Source organism: Petromyzon marinus, chromosome 7, assembly GCF_048934315.1.
Source record: "Petromyzon marinus isolate PM22_M1 ecotype Great Lakes invasive population chromosome 7, UKy_Petmar_22M1.pri1.0, whole genome shotgun sequence".
Classification (NCBI taxonomy): domain Eukaryota; kingdom Metazoa; phylum Chordata; class Hyperoartia; order Petromyzontiformes; family Petromyzontidae; genus Petromyzon; species Petromyzon marinus.
This window is the reverse complement of record NC_133673.1, coordinates 9,934,889-9,957,808: the sequence shown is the minus strand read 5'-3', so window position 1 is coordinate 9,957,808 and position 22,920 is coordinate 9,934,889. Positions and strand designations below refer to the sequence as shown.

General features: G+C 47.1%; 1 protein-coding gene across 2 annotated transcripts in view; it reads right to left on the bottom strand.

The window, feature by feature from the left end:
- CCDC91 (coiled-coil domain containing 91) overlaps positions 1-19,227 on the bottom strand; it is a 33,566-nt gene extending 14,339 nt beyond the window's left edge. For both annotated transcript variants that reach the window (XM_032949026.2, XM_032949027.2), the window contains exons 1-12: positions 19,058-19,227; positions 17,188-17,238; positions 17,011-17,083; positions 16,566-16,699; positions 15,387-15,656; positions 14,861-14,965; positions 14,196-14,273; positions 12,292-12,399; positions 10,818-10,910; positions 9,503-9,571; positions 6,379-6,555; positions 5,713-5,826 (exon numbers count right to left, since the gene is read on the bottom strand). In XM_032949026.2, coding sequence (XP_032804917.1) covers positions 5,713-5,826; positions 6,379-6,555; positions 9,503-9,571; positions 10,818-10,910; positions 12,292-12,399; positions 14,196-14,273; positions 14,861-14,965; positions 15,387-15,656; positions 16,566-16,699; positions 17,011-17,083; positions 17,188-17,238; positions 19,058-19,093 — 1,308 coding nt within the window. In that variant the 5' untranslated portion in view covers positions 19,094-19,227. The remainder of the gene's footprint in view (positions 1-5,712; positions 5,827-6,378; positions 6,556-9,502; positions 9,572-10,817; positions 10,911-12,291; positions 12,400-14,195; positions 14,274-14,860; positions 14,966-15,386; positions 15,657-16,565; positions 16,700-17,010; positions 17,084-17,187; positions 17,239-19,057) is intronic.
- Between the last annotated feature and the right edge of the window lie 3,693 nt (positions 19,228-22,920).

Genomic DNA, 22,920 nt, shown 5'->3' with positions numbered 1-22,920 from the left:
ATGTGCACTCTAGGCTTTCAGTTTCAAGCCCGCAGGGACCACCACCCTGGTCCATGTTTTCATATTTACCGCTCAGCACATCTAAGTACCGTGGCTTACAACTACTCTCTTTACACAGCTATGGAAAACACTAGGCAAACATGGGCATTAGGCTGTGTTCCCCTCGGACTGGAGATTAGGGAACTGGGGTGAGCAGGATATGGTGGTTGGCACTGTGTACTGAAAATTAATTAGGCCAGCGGTTAGCAGTCACAGCTGCAAAATTAAGTCGTGCCCTTTATATGTCACCTAATTAGCAAACTGGCAAGCATGTGGTTCATAACACGAATGAATAAGAGTCCACTTCGAAGCTTACTCAGTATTGGCTCTGAAGCATGGAGTCTTCGGTGAGGATTCTCATGGGGGCAACCAACGGTCAAGTGATGAAGCTATTACATAGCATTCCTTTACATATGACAGCTCTGCAAGGTTAAAAGCACCTCATTATGTTTAAAGATCAATTGCCTTAGAATGACTTTGATCGTTGTGAAATTATAAAATGCTGTTTATTCCAAGTCACGGTTGTTTATTTAGAGCCACTATAACACAGTGGATTCTGCAGACAAAATAAATGAACACTGATCCCTGCTATATATGTTGTGAATTGCATGTAACCTTCGCCAAAGGTGTGGATGTGAGAATTGTATTCACCATTCAATGTCTATCATATCCTGAGCAACTTTTTACGTGATAAGAGTTTCATATTACAACATGGTTATTATTTTACATCGAGTCAAAGTCATTATCATTAGTCGTGATCTATCCACTGCTGGATGAAAGCCTTTTCAAGCTGTCACCATATCACCATGGGGTGCCACGGTGGCGAGATGTTAACTCCCTCGCGTGGTATGCAGGATTTCGTGGGTTCCATCCCGACCCTCACGCCTGTATATTTGGAATTTGCATGCTCTCCCTGTGGTGGCATGGATTTTTATTCAGGTCCTCCGGTTTTTACCTCTATAAACACAAGTTTAAGAGTATTTGGCTGCTATACATTTCCACCTGATAAGCCACTTCATTGAGCTATCATTTGTGGCCAGGTCGCTTCTGAAAAAGAGCTATATAACACAGTGGGCCTTACCTGGTAAAACACAAAATAGTAAAAATATATCTCATAAATCTTGACTTAAAGCTTTCGTGACTGCTAGGAATACATATTCTATGGGTCTTTCGATGAAGCCACGTCGATAGAAAAATAATAAAAATATCACGACGTTTCGATCGCAACACAAGAAATCGTCTTCTCTCTCACCTGAAGACGATTGTTTGTGTTGCGATCGAAACGTTGTGATATTTTTATTATTTTTCTACCTACGTGGCTTTACCGAAAGACCCATAGAATATGTCGTCTCATGTTCTCACGATACAATCCCTATAGCTCCTGCACATGGGCCGCTCTTCGCTTCAGCTCCGCGATGGACGTCCACCTGTGTGTGTATTGCTCCTTCACTTGCCGCCACCCCCATCATAGTTAACTATGACCACTCGCCATCATCCCTTCTTCCTGTAGTGCGTGCTCCCCAAGCCCACTTGCTTTCTTCAACAGTTAATGATTATTTTGTTGGTATAAATTTCCACATGATAAGCCACTTAGTTGAGCTATCATTTGTGGCCAGGTCGCTTCTAAAAAATAAGCGACAAGTCAAGTGGGCTTTACCTGGTAATATAAAAAAAATTGTTTAGCTTCATTTTCATGGTGTTTTCACTCCATGTGTCTCCGCATATGATGACTTATAAATCAACGCACAGATGCTTTCACCTGATAGCAGAAATTAGCATCCGTTTTCAAAACCTATTTCAAATGTTGAAAAAATATTTGACGAGATTTTACAAATGTTAGCAGATTCCCAGCGAGCTGTGTAAAGTGGTGTTCAATTTAAAACTTAAGTTGACATTAAAGGAGAGCAGTAGCCACTACGGTTTGTGCACTGAATTATAAACTTGTCACAGTTTACTTCCCCCCCAGGATATCAACCTTCACCGATTAGAGTGGTGAAGTATGGTTAAAACAACCCCCACGGCCGACACTGCATAGGGAGTCCTTCATTTAGCTGTGCATTCAAAAAAAAGGTTAGTCAGTTTAACACGTAGGCTTTCGCGACCACTATCATTCATAAGAGGTTTTTGGGTGAGCGTGTGTAAATATATAAATGTGTCATTAAAACCCGCCACCACCCGACACAGCCAACTAGTAAGGGTTGTCACGTAAACAGAACATGCCAATTCGTCACTAGTAGAGCACACCGGTGTGGTGGAGAGCCAAGCCACAACATTTACAAACAGCCAGATTTGTCTGTCGCCTGATGAAGCTAGTTGTAATTACTGGCGAAACGTCGTAATGTTGTGGCTTGGCTCTCCAACACATACCGGTGTTCTGTTTACGTGGCTACTGCTCTCCTTTAATGTCAACTTATGTTATAGATTGAACACCACTTTACACAGCTCGCTGGGAATCTGCTAACATTTGTAAAATATCGTCAAAGATTTTTTTCAACGTTTGAAAAAAAAATTTGAAAACAGAAAGCATCTGTGCGTTGATTTATAAGTCATCATATGCGGAGACACATGGAGTGAAAACACCATGTGCGTATTGAGTCAGCTCAAATAAATTATCATGTCCTCTAGTAAATCCCCTGCGCAGCATCCATGCTTGAAAAAAATAAAACGGCGGCGTTTTGTGGCGGTCACAGCTAGAGCTGATTAAAAAAAGTTCAAACTACAGCATCTCTCATTGAGTTGTAGTGGCGTTAATGAGCACACGTAAACAGCATGACACATCCCGCATGCAAAATGTTTGATCTGATAATAAAGTCCAATCAAAAAATACTTCGTGCCGACAGGCAGGACAAGTGATGTAGCACGGTCCTCGCTCATGCACATGATACGCAGCTTGCCTCAGCGAGGGGGAGGCGGTAATCCAGTGGGGGGCGGGGGGGAGGGCATGTTTGCCCGATGACACCACCGCACCGAAATCGCCCCACCAAGCGAGCGGTGGGACCTAACCAGGAGAGCCGGACGCGGGCACCGCAGCACAAGAAGAATGCAGGGGACCGGTCGAGATGCTGTGATTCATCACCACCCCGACCCCTCTCCCCACATACGACTCCCCACACCCCCCGGTCTCCCTAAACCCAGTCCCTCTCCACCACCCCCAAAATGAACAATCATGCCTCTGAGCATCTCCCTCTCCTAAAGGCCGTCTATATTTAGCGCAGGGCGCGAGGGGACCCGCATAGCAGGGGCTCCGCTAATCCCAAGTGACAGGCGCAGTAAATAAAGTTGCATGGGATCATTGCTGGCGCCCGGACCCGGCCCGGACCAGCCGCACGCGCTCAGGAGTTCGCGTGCCAGACAGGTGGCCCGACAACACCTGGATGCTCCCTGCCTGCACCATCCCCCATCACTTCCTCCCCCCAACCCCACCTCCGGCATCACCAATGATCCGTTTGCTCGCAGTTCTCTTGACTACGCACCTTGGTTGTCGGGGCATTCTCATTGTCAAACGGGGTGGCGTTTCTCACTCTGGATCGTCGCTTGTTTCTCACTATGTGGGGTCGGAGATTGGCGGCCGCTCCGGGTCACGCTGGGAGACCGATTGGGCTGGACTCCCCGAGTCGTTGTGCGTAACGATTTAATGAGACGGTGAGAACTCAATTGGGAAAAATGAAAATTGCGAGAAATGTATGGGCTGTGTGGTGTTCAAGTGTAAATACTCTGTAATGCACCCGTCTCTAAAGCTTCAGCTCAGATTGCTCACATCAACATCAGCAAACTCTGCCAAACTAATATTAAAGCACAATAATGACTCGCATGTCTACGAGCCATGGCTCAGAAATGCTGATTTCACATGTTGTATTTATACAGCAGAGTGTGGTAAAGAAAGCAATAGAACTGTATATATTAAACTAGGAAGCATCAAAGCAACAAATTATGGAAAATAATAGATGGACTGCGTGAATGCCTTACCCTCTGGTAACTCACAATATTCTTAAGTCTCAAAACCTCACTGTGGCGGAATAACTATTTGAGTTAACAGTGTACTGGCAAATCACCTTTTCACAATGTGAATTTGAAACTTAAGAATCAAATGCTCACATTGCATGTGGCCAGTGCTACTCATTGCATAAGGATGGATGATTAATAAAAGAGAGAAAAAAAACAACCAATTGGACATCTGGACGTAATTGAGATCTTAACCGTAGCGTGAGAAAAACCATCACTGATGAAACGGAACTTACAAGAAGATGAAAAATTAAGAGAGAAATGGACAGAAATCAGGCAGCACTCAAGTCATGAAACGCAGACACAAGCAGTGGGGAGCCATGGCTCGAAACTCTTGAGACGGACAACGCAACACATGCCCACGTTAAAAACTTACAAGTCATAAATGCGAGCTAAAATTCAGAAGCTCGTCTTTACTATCCACACGAATGACATTTGTTCAAGAGGGCTTAAGACCTCGTTACACAGCCAGGCAACGAGCCGCCTCGTGCATGGCTTCATCATTAAACCAAACGTCCGGCAATCGTCCCGCTGCACATCCGGTCATTTAATTGGCCAGGCGGCAGGATCAGTGCGCATTTTCACTCAATGATTAATTTTCTATTTGTTTAAAACGAACACAAACCATTAAATTAGCCCGATTTACAGAAGGGGTTTGGAAATGTAAAAAAATGCCATAAATTTAATTGGCGAAAAAAATGTATCTTTAGCACAGCTCATTACGCGTTTTTTTTAACGACGTGAGTAATTGCATATTATTAAAAATAATGTAAAGACAGTTTGCAATTTGAGGTTTTATTTAAATGTCGCTGGTGTTTGAGTAAGTGTCCTCTGTGTTTATTAGCAGCGAGTGCTGTGGACCACACTCTGGTTGCCATCAAACGGCAGCTCCGGGGAACAAAATCGTGACAATTAAGCGGTGCCAGGCTACGCAGATCAGTGTTGACAGCATGCCACACTGTGCGCATTTACACAAACAGGGGCAATACGCCCGTTCGAGATTAACCGTGCACAGACAAACGAGGCAGCAATCGGTGAGCTACACGTTGAGTTATAGATCGCTGAGTTGTGTGTAGACTGAGATAAAGGGGGAAACACAAAGATAGATGGAGGCACTGCTAGCTGCAAACTAAGACACAAGTATACCAATTACAAACAGGAGGAGATCAATACACAAAGGCAAATATGTGTCGATACAAACACACTTGGACTTGGGCAGACACATACGTATTGACGATTAGCACGGTTGGCTACGTAAGGTGCGAAAGAAGTTCAACATACATACAAGGAGGTGGTGTAGCCAATACCATGCCTGGCAGCCTTTGTCTCCCCAAGGCTAATCATACACACAGCACTAGGTACTCATTTACGGCTGCGTGAACCTAGGGGAAGAACATTCACAGAGGTTAGTTGGCTGTAAATTGGACCGATGGTGCCGGGTTTGCAGTGCAATTCACTGGCTACGATGGTATCGCTTCCCACTTTTATGGGAGGCTAAATGCACTGCCGGAGGGCTGTGAAGAGTAGACGGTAGACTGAAACAGGGAGACAGACACAGATTCAAATTTACAAGAGATCCATACACAAAAACACAATCACCGACACAAAGATATAAACATGCGTGGCCATCGCGCACAGCCAGAGAGGACACGGACGGCAATGGGCACCCACCCGTTTCTGCTCCTGGAGGTAGCTCTGCATGTCCGTGCGCGTCCTCTCCGCGGCCTCCCGCATTGCCTGGGTGCTCTTCTCACGCTCCTCCTGCAATCCCCTCTCCAGGGCTTCCTATGGGTGGCACGAAGCCCCAGTCAATAATCCCACGGGCCCATATTAATACCAGCAACAGCAGCAACACCTTCACCGATGCCAACGCCATCATCCAAACTCATCCTACTGCTGCCACAATACATACGGGTGCTTCTTTCATTAACTTTTCTTTTCCAATAAGTGCAATTTATTTGAATGAAAGCTATTTGGAACACAGGGTTTGAAAAAAACTAGTTTGAATTTGATGTAAGCTGCACGTGAAAATTACGGACAGCTAGTCATAATGAGGAACACAAGCTATAAAACAATGTTTATGTCACCAAAGAAAAGCTATTGTTGGAAAAGGGTCATACATACCAACATAGCAAACACAAGTGAATGGAAATATGAAATGGTAAATTGCATTATATTGTAGAGATTTGCTGTTCACCATAAACAGAAGCCTGCACGGATCAAACAAATTAAACTGCTGATCATGCAATATTTCATCTTGGGAAAAGAAAAGTCTCAATTCCAGTTCAACAAAATGCAAGTCGCTCAGTGTCTGGGCAGGCGAGAAAGTCTCCCCACCTGGCCCCTGTCCCTCTCCTCCTGCACGGCCTCCTGCATAGCCTTGCGCAGGACACCCTTCTCCTGAGCAAACAGGTCATGCAGCTTGGCCGTAAGCCTCTCCTCGACGTCCTTGCTCCGCTCTCGCTCCCGCTCCACGGCCTCATCCACGGCGGCCTGCAGCCCCCTCCGCTCGGTCTGTCGTGGCACAGAATCGCCAATTATCTCCAGTCGCTTGTTCGCTCGCTCACCGGTGGTCATTCGTCTCATTATCACTCTTTTATAGCTTCCGTCGAAAGTTACTTCACTCGTTAATTCCCTCACCCATGATGTCCGACTGGACATCTGTGAAACAGAGCTGTGTAGCTCATCGGATTCCTCCAGTATAAATAAACATTCTGATAACTCTAAGAGACCTTGTGCTTATCTCATTCACAATGTGTTTAACCACCACACTGCAGGCCACTACGCCTCTCTTTCTGTTTCTTCACTCGCACTGCTCCAGTTTGGAATTCCCTCCCAGCATCTCTTTACCCAAGCTCTTAGAACTTGGCTCAATTCAACAAACGGAGTAAGTCTCATCCTATCCCTATGTCTTTGGTTTTAAGTTGTCTCGTCTATTAGACCATGTGCAGTGCTGTTTGTTGCTGGCTGATTGGCATTTTGGGCCTTCAGGTCTGTGCTCATAAACTGGGAGTTTGTAACCGAGTGCTGTGGGCACCCTGACCCAGATGCGAACCCTTCGATAGCCACTCATCGGCTCGCCGATGTGAACATTAAGCATTGTCAAGTTCCAAACGTAAAATAAAAAGGCTCTCAAGAATACATTTGTATGTATGTGTAGTGAAATCGTTGGATGTCACTGTGTGAAGCCGGCCTGGGAGAGGCACGGCATGCGATGTACTGACATCGCAAACACCACTGAGGGTGGATGCAGTACCGGCCCGAGCAGGGCTCGGTGAGCACTGACTGAGAGTGACCGATGGCACCACGCCCTGCGTGCAGTGCCAGCCCCTAAAGGGTAGAGGGCGAGAGTGCCGGGCACGGTACGGGGTTACAAGGGGGCCATGGCACTGTGGTTGAACCCGGAGGACACGTGACCGGAGGTATCTACCCGGGGACCCCCAAAAGGGGGGCTGGGGGACCACGTGCCCAGGTGGAGATCCTCCTCGAGAGTTCTCAAAGATAGGTGTGGCTCGGGGCGGGGCCAGCCCCGAGCCACACAGGTTATAAGCCAGAGCCCTGAGAGGCGCCGGCTGCTGTTGTCATCCTGAAGAATCTACGTTCCCCGTTCTACGTCCGAAAAGAGTCACCAACACGTGGACCTGATCCCAAGCTGGGGTCCTGTCCATTCGTAGCTACTCCCAGTGCAAGCAGTGTAGTTAGCCTGGTGGTCCACCACCACAGGTTGTTATCTGGTAAAGGGGCAGTTACCCCTTTGTGTTGGTGTGTGTTGGTGTTAACAAATGTGTTGCCTCCAAGAGTACGTCTGAGTCTCCGTTTGGGCCCACTACATATGTACACATGCCTTTTGTCAATCCACTGCTGGAGGAGGGCGTCTCCATGCAATGTAAGTTATGGGGTTAATTTGACCATACTCGTCAGTGCGGGTTGGTAAAGATGGCAATAGGTGTGGTAGCACATAAGTACAGTCCAACATCGGATTTGATGGCACTACTCTCTGATGCCCAATGCATAGCCCCCAGAGCTTATGGCATTGGCTATAAATTGTCAGTTAAATCAATGTAATTATACAATGACGTGACTTAAAGCTTTCGTGACTGCAGGAATTAATATGCTTTGGGTCTTTCGGTAAAGTCACGTAGATAGCTTCAAAGAAAATAACAAAAAACTACGACGTTTCGATCGCAACACAAGCAATCGTCATCAGGAGAAAAAAAGAGTGGGAAAGCTGCTGAGGCAGGCTGTTTTTCGACTCTCTGGTTTTACACTAACAGGTTAAATGTCTCGCACTAACACAGCCACCGTCGCTCGTGTCCTCGATGTGGCGGTGGCTCTGCGATCTTACATTGACATGCAAATCTCTGATTTTACATTAACAGGTTAAATGTCTCACACTAACACAGCCACCGTCGCTCGTGTCCTCAATGTGGCGGTGGCTCTGAGATCTTACATTGACATGCTAATCTCTGATTTTACATTAACAGGTTAAATGTCTCACACTAACACAGCCACCATCGCTCGTGTCCTTGAGGTGGCAGTGGCTCTGAGATCTTACATTGACATGCTAATCTCTGATTTTACATTAACAGGTTAAATGTCTCACACTAACACAGCCACCGTCGCTTGTGTCCTTGATGTGGCGGTGGCTCTGCGATCTTACATTGACATGCTAATCTCTGATTTGACATTAACAGGTTAAATGTCTCGCACTAACACAGCCACCGTCGCTCGTGTCCTCGATGTGGAGGTGGCTCTGCGATCTTACATTGACATGCAAATCTCTGATTTTACATTAACAGGTTAAATGTCTCACACTAACACAGCCACCGTCGCTCGTGTCCTCAATGTGGCGGTGGCTCTGAGATCTTACATTGACATGCTAATCTCTGATTTTACATTAACAGGTTAAATGTCTCACACTAACATAGCCACCGTCGCTCGTGTCCTTGAGGTGGCGGTGGCTCTGTGATCTTACATTGACATGCTAATCTCTGATTTGACATTAACAGGTTAAATGTCTCACACTAACATAGCCACCGTCGCTCGTGTCCTTGAGGTGGCAGTGGCTCTGTGATCTTACACTGACATGCTAATCTCTCACAATACAATGGCCACCTCCGCAGCTTCGTCGTCGTGGAAGTAGCTCTCAGACCATACATTGACATGCAAATTTCTCACATTAACATAACTAGCCCCGCGCACATCGTTTATGACCCTTAGGCTACACCCATTTCAAACCTTGAAAACAGCCTGCCTCAGCAGCTTTCCCACTCTTTTTTTCTCCTGATGACGATTGCCTGTGTTGCCATCGAAACGTCTAAGTTTTTTGATATTTTCTTTGAACCTGACTTTACCGAAAGACCCAAGAATATACAATGACATTGCCACACAATAACCTCATAGTTATAAACATTCCGACTGTGGTTGCCATCGTCAGCATCATATGCAATGCCACCATCACCTCCACCGCCGCTTTCAATGCCTCCGCGTTCTTCTGCACCTCCTCTGCCAGGCACTTCTCAACCTCAGCCTGCCAGGCATTCACAGCACAATAACACAATCATTAAATTGGCAACAACAACAACAACAACCAAACTCACATTCGTCAATAACACTGTGGTCTTAAAAGAAACAAATATTTCTAGGTGGCATTTTAGGCACGGACTCTATATTGCACATTTTTAAAATGCGCAATTAAAAAGGGGCATTGTGTTCTTGATGAATGTTTCGATTTTTGATAATTGTGGTAATGCAGCATGAACAATTACTTCATTTAAGTCTCTAAGAATTAAAAGTCTCTTGAAGGGAGACCTGGATCACACAACGGCAAAACTGAACACGTGATAACAGACCCAAATAAAAAAACGACAGCATGCTGGGTAGAAATAGTGAACAAGACAGAAAAACCTTACATTAAACTTACAATTCACCAAGTTATGCACAAACATCTCACTTGCTCACACAGTGGCCCACAAGTGCAAGACTGCCCTTGAACCCTAGGATGCAGCCATAGGTTCAAGAGACCCAGCATGGTGCCTTTGCATACAAATGACAGACTCTAGCATACCCTTAAACAAATACCTTTAACTTCTTAGATAATGTAAAGGAACCAACAAATCACATTGCTTACATGGGCAAACACATTATTTGCCTGAATGGGTATTCCAGACCCAAAAACTAAAAAGAGTCCCGAGTATTTCTGGACCACATCCCAGGGTTAACACATGGGTCTGCTCTTTGACATCTACTCTGAGATCCCCGTCTACTCTTCACGGACCTCCAACAGTGCATTTAGCCTCCTCTAAAAGTGGGAAGCGATACCATAGTAGCCAGTGCATTGCACTGCAAACCCAGCACCACCGTTCCAATTTACAGCCACTTAACCTCTGTGAATGTTATTCCCCTAGTTTCACTCAGCCTTAAATGAGTACCTAGTGCAATGTGTAATGATTAGCCTTGGGGAGACAAAGGCTGCCAGGCGTGGTATTGGCTACACCACATCCTTGAACGTATGCTGAACTTCTTTCACACCGTACGTAGCCAACCGTGCTCATCAGAGGAGCGGGGGAAAGACAAAAAATATATACAATAAATAAAACATTAAAATGTGTTCCGTGCCAGCGTTCACAGGTGCTTGACAAGAGCAATTGGTCCAACAACCTGTGTAGGCTACAGGGGGTGATGTCTTTATTAGCCGAAAGCACATAGATGCCATGGTGGTGGAGAGTGAAATAAGTTGTTTGTTGTTGTTTGGGTGTGGCCTGCGGAGGCATTGCCTTGTGCTGTGCCGTCTGTTCTTGCAGAGCCTCTGCGATTCGCTCCTCACACGCCAAGCGGCACTCCTCCAGTAGGGCCCGCAGCCTCTCATGCTGCAACACAGCGCAAACACAATCCAGACACCGTGATCATCACGCAACCCCCCCCCCATGACGACTATCACGGCCACTGACACCAACAGATCTGGGCCAAGTTGTAATCCTTTTTTATATTTTACGACTTCCGAACAAAACAGACCTATTTTGATCAGCAACAGCTCACCAGAAAGGCTCGGTCAAAATAGAAATAGATCCACATGACCCGATGCTTGTGACCCACTCTTGACCCCAAGCACCCAAAACATTTTCAAATAATACTTTGGAGAGAGTGTTGTCAGTTTGGGCTGATACACTGCCTTTCCTTTCACTGTATTTAGCCTGGACTTAATATAATTGACAAAACCCAACTTCCACAATAACTGTTTCTGCCCTTTGATAACGGTTTAAAAGAGGCTTAAATAATTGCTGTTGTCCCAACTTTACCTTTAACACTTCCATATATATATAGCACTGAATTATAAATCACAGCTGCTTGACAATCTATCGCTGGATGAAGGCCTCCCCATGTTGCGAGGGTCACGGAAGTTTTTGACCATACTTCACCACGTACATCAGTGCAGGTTGATGAAGGAAAGGTGTGGCTAGGATCGGTTCAAGTATCACTCGCCACTGATATTAGCCGTGGCCGGTTTTCAAACTTAGGTTGTCGGGTTTATAGCGCAGTGCGCTTAACCACCGCACCACGACTACCCTCCACATGCAGCAGACATGAACGTTAGATATAATTAAGTGAGTGCTCATCGAGACAAAAGTCTGATTATATTAACTTATCAATTAAAATACATTTGTGAACTCACAATACATGCATCACAAAATGAAGGTTCCATAATTTTAAATTCGGATACGTTATAGGGCAGTGGAGCAAAGTTTAGCGTAGTTTGTTGTCCTTCCCCCGCACCTCCGATTAGAACAGTTGGCTACGTACGGTGCGAAATAAATTCAACATGCATACATACAGCGTGCTAGAAACTCGGGGACTAATGTTTACTTCCTGGCCACGGCTGGTGATGGTGGTGAGTGATATCTGAAGCAGCCCTGGAGAGCCCAGGTGGTGAGGTATGGTCAAACAATCTCCATGACGGGTGTGGGAAGGTTTAAATTCAGCAGCGGATGAGTAAAGAGCTGCAGATTATAACTGTTATGTTTCCATGGGTTCATATCACCCCTGCAGCCACTAGAGGCACTAACCATTCACTACAATGTGTTAAAACAAGAAGTTCAACTGAAATCACCAACATTCATTGAATCAATGGGTAAGAGGCGATTCGTTTCCAAATTCAGCAAGCACGGCGCAAAATTAAATCTTGTCAGCAATTGAGTAAATCTCTCCCAGCTGAGAATAGGGCAGTCTTGGCGTGAGCGGCGGGAGGCTGACCTGTGCGGACATGAGCTCCTGGCACGCCTGGACCTGGGTCTCCAACGCGGAGCGAACGTGCCTCTCGCCGGCCTCGTTGGCCTCCTGCACCGCCGACACGCTCAGGGCCTGTCATCAAACATTGCCCGGATGCACGCGGAACAATACACACCACGGGGAAAAATTTATCATTTCTTTATGCAATTCGAGCTACCCAAGAGCGGGTTCCCAATTAGGTAATTGTCTTAGAGGTGCAGCGTAATGGTCCCCATCAGTACAGACAGGGCAAGCAAAAAACGACGTCATTAAATCAGTTTCCCCCATAAATTACGTGAGCTAAACATGCATTCGTGTCAAGTGAAAAAGTCACACACACACACACAGCTGTCCAAATGAAATACCACCGGTGTGGATGGATATGAAAGACGGTGCAAAAGAGTACCGCTGATGTGCTGACGTGCTGACGTTGTATGAACAGAGCGTGCACTGCACCTAGACACCTTTATTCCTTCTCCAGTACTTACATCGATATCCTTCATACCAAGTCAATCTTTCAGAGGTCCCTGCCTTGGCATTTTGTATCGGTGGAGTCGACACATGTGGATTCAATTCAGGAGTGAGAATCGAACAGAGATGCTGAAACCGGAACGTGGATATACCAGCCACAACTTTACACCTCCATAGCAAACAGTCAATAAACCACAACTTGGGGAACCTGAGAGACAATGCACCCCATGGCTTGTTCCAGTATAAGCAATTTCAGCATCTAGCGAGGTCTACCCAGGCCTCTGAACATGGCACAAAGGCGAACAAACATAACGTATATGGATGCTTGCCATGCTTTGTAACCCAATCTGTAGCCCTGTCCGCCTGCCAGCCACACTGCTGACAATCCTGTGACAAAACATTTCACCGTCACTTGCAACATGTGGTCCCACGCAAAAATGGCCTCCCACTCACGTAAACAAGTTGCACCAGGTGCACTCTCGTGGTACCACTGCTGTTTATTATCTGCGTATGACAGTAGCCCTTGATGGGAGAGCTGTGCGCTACTGTGACATTTAAAGATACTTGACTCAGCCCCTCACTTGGGGTGATGAACTTTACCCAAAATGCCTGGCTTCCAGGGACAGGGGGGCAAAGACAGCCTTGAACAGCTCTATATTATGTTTCAACATTGTCAAGACCAACGGGTCTCAAAGAGTTTGATGAACCTTGCATTTTTAATAAGACCATTGTTTTTGTTATCGACAGAAGACATTTCTTAGGGAGCACAGTGATGTAATAACTTTAAAAACGTTCAAATGAAGATGGCTTGGAAGCCTTTAATTCAGATATATTTGTACCTTTATCATGTGATATCTGTAACTTGCCACCTTAATTTTAAAATGAAATTATGTAAGATCATTTAAACACAAAAATTTTGGCCCAAAAGTAAAAACTACCTTTCTAAATATGGATTTAGATGAATGGCTTAGTCAAATATGACCGAAATCACACGTGACCAAATCTCACGGAATGCTCCCGATCACGTCAGTTCTCGGAAACGAAGCAGGGTTGCGCCTAGTTAGTACATGGATCGTGACCTACTTCGGATTACCAAGTGTTGTAGGCTCGGATTGTGGGGTAAGCATGAGAGGATAGTGCAGGATTGGATTCTTGAATCTAAAAGAGTGGGGTCTCTGAGTTGTATCCGTTCATGCATATGGGTTTTCTCCTACAAGCCAAACACTCAATAATTGTACTGGCCAAACATCCCAATACAGGATCCTCCTCAATGTGGACCTCTTGAGGCTCAGTGGGGCTTCCCTGGATAAACAAAGGCCCTTATATATACACACCAGTTGCCTTTGTGTAGAATGGACAACATACAAGATAAAACAAAGATACGTCTTAAGCAATGGCTGCAGTAATAGTACACACACCTTGTACTCCTCCACGATGATGGCAAGTGCCTCGTGCCCAGCCGTCCTGAGCTCCTCCAACTCCTTCTGGTGTTTCTCCTGCGAATGCACACACACCCACAACACCCAAACACGTACCAAGACAAAGATCCGCCTTCAGCCTTTAACCAACTGTTGAAGCAAGCCCTGTTGGCAATGCCGGCAAGGTGCACTTTGTGCGGGGTGGCCAGCATCACGCTCGACTGCCTTGGTATCCCCAATGCCAATGTTTACACATCACACCAGATACTTCTTTAAGCCTGAGTCGACCTAGGGGAGGCCGAGAACTGGTTCAGATATTCACCACTGATGTTAGCCGTGGTCGAAAATCGAACTGGGTTCCCCAGATTCAAAGCGGAGGCCATAAAAAATACAAAGATCTCCCGTATAGCCTTCAACAGACTGTTGGGGCAAGTGCTGTTTGGGAGTGTCTATGGAGGACACAAGCACACACACACAGACACAGCCCAAACTCACGCATGCAACAACACTGAGAATAGAAGTGTGATTGAACTGCTTTTTGTGTTCAGTTTGCTGTATCTCCCCACACCTCTGATTAGCATAGTTGGCTGCGTACAGTGCGAAAGAAGTGTGAGTTTGAGGATAGAAAAGCGGTGAGCCGGTGACGGCGGGGTGGCCTGCAAGACCTGCATCTCCGTATAGCGCACGCGATGGTCGGCTGCCGCATTCGCCTCGGCATCAGCGAGACGTCGCTCCAGCCCCACGTTGCTCGTCAGCAAGCCCTCCAACACCTGCGAGTGCAAGTCGCTCCCGTCATTCACAATAATAATTAAGCAGGTGGATATGCATGGCTCTTGTAGAACGTTAATTTGTTGCCTTAATATTTAGTAAGAGCTAAATTTGTTGATTGGCTCTGAACGGATGTATATCAATTGCCTTCTCTTATGAATGTCCTTCAAGAAACTTCAACATAGATTTTCTGCAACTTCTCGCGAAAATTGTCAAGTAAATTGGTGAGCAAGATTATCAGCCTTCTTGCAAACTGATCCAGCGGTTCAGTGACATGTGGCAAGTGCCTTCCCGTTATCCAAACGTGCGTGTCACCACACTCGGACAACAGCGCCTTCAGACTCGGTCATATTTAAACACTGTACAAATCCAAATTTGTATCGTATTGCGTTGCATTATTGATGGTCGTATCGGCCAAGCGACCTGTTGTGTCCGGTGCTTCTCCTGCTCTGCCAGACTGAGCTTGGCGAGCAGAGCCTCGAACTGCCCCACCGACACCGGCGGTGGTGTCTCCTCTTCCGTGGAAGCAGCGGCAGTGGCAGCAGTGGCGGCATTGGCGGCAGTGGCGGCGTCCACCTCCACCGATTGCCGCCGCTGCTGCCCTGGCACGGCCGCTGCGTTGATGATGGCGTCAGGTGGGGAGGTTGCGGGCGGACTGGCAGGACCAGACGCTCCAGAAGAGCTCACAGAGGCCTTTGGTGAACAACATCATTTAGGCCTTAACGATCACAAACAAAAAGAGGCCGCCATCAGAGAGCTGTATATATGTTTTACGGGCCTTTGTCAATCATCTTTTGGATGGAGGAATCGGTCATTGGAGTTGTTTGATATTTCTCTGCGTTGGTTAGTGCAAGTTTCTGATGTGGAGTTGGTGCCCTAGGACCAGTTCAGATATCGTTTGTCAATAATATTAGTCGTTACCGGGAATCGTAACCAAGTCGCAGTGTGACACCGCTCAATCTCATAATATATAACATATATACAGTGTAAATGTATTAGTTATCTGTTGATTGTGGCACAATACCACAATGAATGTCAATCTTCTTACCTTATTCGAAGTTCAGTAATTGTAGGCACTCAATGAGGCAAAATGTTACGACATATGATGTACATACAAGGCAGGTTTACTCATATGGTTTACTTATATCATGCAACAATTTCAGGTTCACAAGATGACTGATGTTATATTTGTAGAATGTCTTCAAATGTAAGGTGCAAGGAGCATGGCTTCAAACAATACAAGGATGCAGTGAGGCAAGGATCATGCTTGAACACCAACAGGAAGCACAAACGCAGCACATCGGTTTGCAAACAATGTAGGTCAAGCGATAACATGAAACAAAAGGCGATTTTATTTGTGAGCCATAACCGGTTTCTCAGAGGTGAATGAAGATCTGAAAGGACAGACTTTGAGAAAAAAGTTGAGAGGTAGAAATAGAAAGATTCTGTTTGACAACTTCAACGAACGGAGGATTCATACTGTGAAATGAAGAAGCTCAATTTCAGACAGGGTGGAGGGAGCTTCCGACGAGGATCTGCGAAAGGGCAGAGGACTAAAGAAGAAAAACTGGTGTAATCCCACTGGGTTAGGAAGCTACTCACTGGCAGAGAGGAGTGTAGGTCAGACAGGCCTGCTTGAGGGCCGATGCTTGAAGCCGCGGCATCGGGAAGGGGTCCCAAAGGCGGCGAGGAAGACTGGTCCAGCAGGATGTCTGGGGTGGCGCTTGGAGGCATGCCTAAACCAAGGGGACACAGATCAGGCCTGGCAAAACATTCTACACGTTTCAATTATTTGAAACTGCATTCAAATATTCCAAATTTCTCAGTCTCCTTAGTGCACGGTTGGCGACGTATGGTGCGAAAGAAGTTGAACATACATACGTATATACATACGCAAGTTGAACTTCTTTCATACCATACATAGCCAATTACCAATGAGGAAAAACGTACGTTTGTTGAATTTCTTTCACACCGTACGTAGCCATCCGTGCTAATTGGAGGCGCAGATACGTACGTACATATACCGGTAAGCGCGTGTGCTTCTTACCCACGGGAAAGGCTGCCCAAGGAATGGCCGCAGAAGGAACCGGAACTCCCCCATCAGGCAGAGGGTCCGCCGTCTAACGTACAGCACACATCATGCATGGCACCGTGAGCAGCGTCATCCATCCGTGTTGCGCGTAAATATGCTCATACATTGATTTGTACAAGTTAAGGATCTTACCTCGAAGCCGCCAAATTCATCACCAGACTCGTCATCCCCATTCCCACGTGCCTGTGAATACAAGATGTACCGGTGCTTCAGTTGGTACTCAGAGCGGACCACGTCTGGGTAATATATTCAGTTAAGTGATGACTAACGGTTCTTGCGATCCACCTTGTCAACTTGGAAGATGTAGATCCTTATGAAATGAGACTTTCTACCTGAACACATAAGCAGCATGGTAGAATACAGGGCCATTGAAAAGATGTTGGGGGGGCCTTTGGCTAAATGCTCTGAGGCCCCCTCGTATCTGATTCCACGGGCAAACTGCCCCAACTGACCTACATCCCCCCCTCCCACACCTTGTATGTATGTTGAACTTATTTCGCACCTTCACCACTTCACACAAAAACAGATATTCTACATATGGCAGCTAAGAAGCCGCATGGACGTTCCCTTGATTCTGATCATTAGCCAGGCATGATTGAGCACACATAATTTAATCAATTACTTTGAAGGCAATGTTTGATGGTTTACACAGATTTGTGAAACTTCCAAATTTACTCGGCTGTGAAATGGTCAGCGGATGGCTGAATAACACGTGGGTTCATGAACCCATCTGTGCAAAACTTTAAGTGTTATAGCCCTGTACATGAGGTTTTTTTTTTCCCCCGGTTTATTCCCACCTGGCAAACACACCTGAAGACGGGCAAATAACCCAATGTGAAATCGTCCTGGGAAATAATGTAGACTTGACACTGTTGAGGCTTTGCTGCATAAACAATCCACATATTTATTGTCACCAAAGTGCAAAAGCCTGTTTAACAGTGGGCTCCTCATCAGCAACAGCGGCAGCAGGATGGAGAAACGTTTCTTTTTTTCTCCGATGATTGACAAATGTCCTATCGGCGAAATTGACAAGATTAATGTCAACTACAAACTGTCACAAAAAGGTCGTGTAATATCACCCCGTATCAGCGATGTCCCCCTACGACTTACTTTTATCCACACGAAGCATCCGTATCGTCATCATCACACCAAAAAACAAAGATCCCCCGGCCCCAATAGCCTTAACAGACTGTTGGGACAAGTGCTGTTAATGAGCACCACGGCACACGAGGGGGGTGGGTGGCCAGCACCACGCCCGGCCGCCTTTGTCTCCCCAGTGGCGACGTTTACTCCACACCGCATCAGGTACTCATTTTAGGCCGAGTAGACCTAGGAGGAGGCCCAGGTCCGGTTCAGATGATGAATCGTCAACCTGGTGGCGTTGGCCGCGCGCTCACACCACGCACCTCCTCACGCGTGCCCCCCCCCCCCCCAGCTGTGAAGGCGCTAACGATGCGTGTCCAATAGAAACCCAACTCTTCATACTTAGCCAAAAGGTACAAACGGCGAGTTATAAACCACGTGCGGTCTCGAATGTAACGAAAATTATTATTTCCCACCACCCACCCCACCTTGCACAGTCATTGCCAACCGGGCTGAGACCACTTGATTCGGGAAGCCACACTTTTAACCATTGCGGCAGATGTATACGGAATGTATACGGAAGACTCCCCCCTCCCTTCTCATCAGCTGCGCGGGCTCAGCTCTCTTGACATGGACATTGTGAACCCCCTTTTTCTTCCTCCCTTCCTCCTCAGCAACGCGACGCCACCTCAATGCCCCCGACATCTCCAGCAACCCTCGCAGCCAGACAACCCGTCCAGGCCGAGGCCGACCCGAGCCCGGGTGGGGGTGAGGCAGGTGGGGGGAGAAGTGACGCCTGCCCCGGCGGGGACTTCTATCCGAGAGACGGTGCCGCGAGTGCGCGGCCTTGCGGCACCGCGGGTAGCCGCCGACAACTACGCGCGGCTCGCACAGGCGGCGAGACGTTGTCGAGGCTCACCTGGCCGCCACCAGCGGCGGCCCATGGGTGGGACATGGCAAGGAGGGGAGGTTTTTGTTGTTGTTATTGTTGTTGTTGTTGCGACGTCCACCACCACCACCGAAGCGGAGACGTGAAAGCGACGCCGCCACCACCACTCACTCGGGAGGGCGGCGAGTCACGTGACCGCCAGCTGATTCCCGCCAGCAGTCACGTGGCACCCCCCCCCCCCCCCCCAGCTTGTCCACGTGGTGGCGGTGCCGTGACGATCTTCTCCTCCTTTGATCGACCACGTGCTCGCGCAAATTTTGTGTCGTCGGTTTCCACGCGTCTATTGTTTAATGGGGGGGGGGGGGGGGGGGCTGTGGGGGTATCAGCAGGGGGGTCGCATCCCACTGTGTAGGGTCTCCCCCCCCCCCCCCAAACCGTTCAATCGACGCCGCCTTCGAACTAAAGCGAACGTGTCACAATTCACACCGTGACGTCGAAGCGCATGGAAGCGCCCCCCCCCCCACACACAATGCGCGGGGCCCCGGGACGTTTGCCCCCGATTCGCAATAGCCTAGGCAACGGCTCTGAGTGTCTCCAGTGACTTAATTTACCCACGCGTTCGTGTATTGTGTTTAATAAGGCGCTGATGTTCTTCGCTAATGTTAATGGAGGCATTCGTGCCGTTTGTTTAACCAAGCGCCGTGTGATTTATTCAGCCGCCTGTCCTTTATTTCACCATGCGTTGATGTCCGTTAGTCAAGCACGTGTTGGAAGGTCTTATTTAACAAAGCGTTGGAGCCCTTTGGGGCCGTCCTTAAATGACGTCACACGAGTTTTGACGATGTTCGACCCCCACCCCCATCGTCACGCGGCGTCACAACAAAGTCAGACCCCCCCCTCAAATATGACGTCACAAAGCTCTGCTGCCCCCCCCCCCTCCAAAATAAAACATGCTTCAAATCGCTTTAAACTATTGTCATTGTAGTGCGTATTTAATGTGGCGCTGCACTCTGATGTTGTAGGAGAAAACATTTATTAAAAAGTCGATTTAATTAAGTAGAACGTGTCGTCTATATGTATTTAAAGTTGCGTATTTTTTTATGTGACGTCACATTTCTCAACCCCCCCCCCCCCGTCACACATCGTCACAAATGTCTGACCCCCCCCCCCCTTGGTGCGTGACGTCATTTATGGACGGCCCCTTTATTAACTACGTCTGCATGTAATTTAAGCAGAAGTCGATGTGATGTATGCAGGTATCGATGCCCTTAACCACGTGTGATTTACAGATGCAAGCGCACCTGGTAAATGGGACCACATCACACCCACACTTCCAATCCATCCACTGGCTCCCAATCCAATTCCGGGTAAATGTCAATATCTCTCTCAAGATTCTCAGTAGGTCCGCTCCAGTCTGCCTCATCTCGCTCTACTATCCCTCCACGCACTCTGCTGCTACCTCTCCCGTCACATCACACGTTAGGTACACCACTAACAGTGAAGTATGATAACTATGAGAGTGACTTTGTTTGACTGCCAAATTGACTCGACTGATCGTCACGTTTAGCTCTGCTCTCATCTACTAAGCTTCACACTCGGCGGACACTTCGAGACACAGCCTAGGTGCGGTGTCTACGATATAAGTGGGTCGCGTCTTCCATTAAACGCTTGCGATTCAATACAGGGATGATGGGGCCGTGTACCCCCATTCAAGGTCAATAGGTCATCACGACCAAAGCTGTTGTTGATGTCACGACACCTCGCAATATATTCCTTCTACCATACCCCGCATAAGTTGAACAGTGGACACGATCTCCAAGCTCTTCTCTTAGTCCCTCACTTATTAAGTTTTAGACTGACGCAGTGGATCTTATAGGGCCTTCCTCTAATATCAGGTGGGTCCCCCACCCCCTCCCAAACTGGTTGTCCCCTCTTTTGATTGTGCCTTAGGAATCATCGCCGCCGCTGCTGCTAGTTCCAAATTTTGGTTCAAGATTTATTTCACAAGAAAAAAATGGCTTTCTGTTGGATCACATCACCACGTTGATTCAAAGATGTTGGATACTTTTTTATACATTGATATAATTCATCGTCAGCAGCCATGATCAACCGACTGCCGGAAGAAGGCCTCTCACGGTCCTTCCTCCGAGATCCACAATCCCCTCTGCTATGGAGTCGAGGATTTCTGTTGGATTATAGAGCCACTTGGAACCCTTGACCCTATTGTGTCATTGTTACATTGCATCATTGTATAACCACGTGATATACATTTTATATTCGTGATCCTCTTTTGAAAAAGGGCCTTCCAAGTTGGATTTTGGAGATACGCCTATGAACAATTTGTGGGAAACGTCTAATGTCTCACCCTCATAAGCCATGGTCAAGCCACTGCTGGATACAGGCCTCCCTAATCCACTACCACCTCAAACGATCCTGCAATGTAACAATGCACCGAGCGCCCGCACAGAAACTGAATTCATCGCTTCATCTCCTTTGGCATCTCGGACGTGTTCCATTTCTTTGCCATCGATTACAGTATGTTTGTAATTGATGTCCTTTAACCGAGCGACATTCCACTGAGGTTCACGAACCCTTTTGCAATGGAGATCGTTGCTGCAATTGGCTCATTGAGCCACGTGACTTCATTTAGATCAACCACGTGGTTCATTGCATGTGTGAAGATTGTGTTTCTGAATGCCCTTTATTTTTCCAGTCGGGAGCTCATTTAGATTTAAGAGGAAAACAAAGAACTGTGAAAAACAGAATAATAATATCAGTTTCATCGCGGAAACGGATGATGAAATGGAAGGATGGACATTGTACAACAATAACCGCATGATACATAATTGAAAAAGCATGTGACTTTCTTGCGAATCTTAATATCAAATGACACAGCTACACATCAAAATGTCCAGCCTGTCACATATAACTACAGTTTGAGTCGCTAGCCTGCTGTCACGACGACGACGATGATCAGCCGGCGTTGGTGGTAATGCATGTTTGTAATCCACGACAGTGGAGGCGAGGGTGGGTGGATCGCAAAAAACGTTGTAAAACCCCCTTTTCCGTGGGCGTTCGACGTGCTATATACCCTGGCTCGCCAAGAGAATGCAATTCATTACAAAACGTGGACTCTACCTGTTCGTCTGAATGGGATAGAGTGTTTCCCCCTCGCACGCGTGGGTTTTCTCCAGGTGGTCCGGTTTCCTCTCACATGTCAACGCTCATTAATTGGCCGATAACACCTTCATATATAGAGGACCGCAGAGCTTGGCCAGTTGTTGGCGCCGGCTCATCGCGTGGCGAGCCTCTCCACTTATCTGTGTTTCCTCCTCGCGATTTCTGAGTCGTTCTCTCCCTTCGAGAACGAGTGAATACTGTGCGCGTTATAAATTGAAATGATAATGGTGGTGGACCGCAGACGATTAATTAAAACGACGCAAGTTCCACAAGGCACTCCGGGTTGGTTTTTTTTGCTACGAAAAAATGTCTCGAAAGCATGCACAATAATAATAATAAACGTCGCCTGAACGTTGCCCGGCGGCTCGGCTCTTATATAAATATACGCGAGCGCGGATGGGTGTCGTGCTATCCAGACACGCAGCAGAGTGCACAAAGAAATCTGTCGGTTGTATTTTTTTGCGTTTCAACTCTTCTGTGTAAACGGCAGAGGTTGTGAGGCCGGGGACGTGTGTACAGATGATCGCACCTGTGTAAGCACGCGTGCTGTTTTAGTGTTTCCATTCGAGTGAAGCGAGTGCCACTATTCCAGGAGCACATCAATTTGTGGCACTGTTGGCCCCCTTTTATGAGAGACCGTCTGAGAACAACGTTTGTGCAGTATACGGTACATATACATTCATAATAGTGTCTGGCACCTTTGTTATTCGATT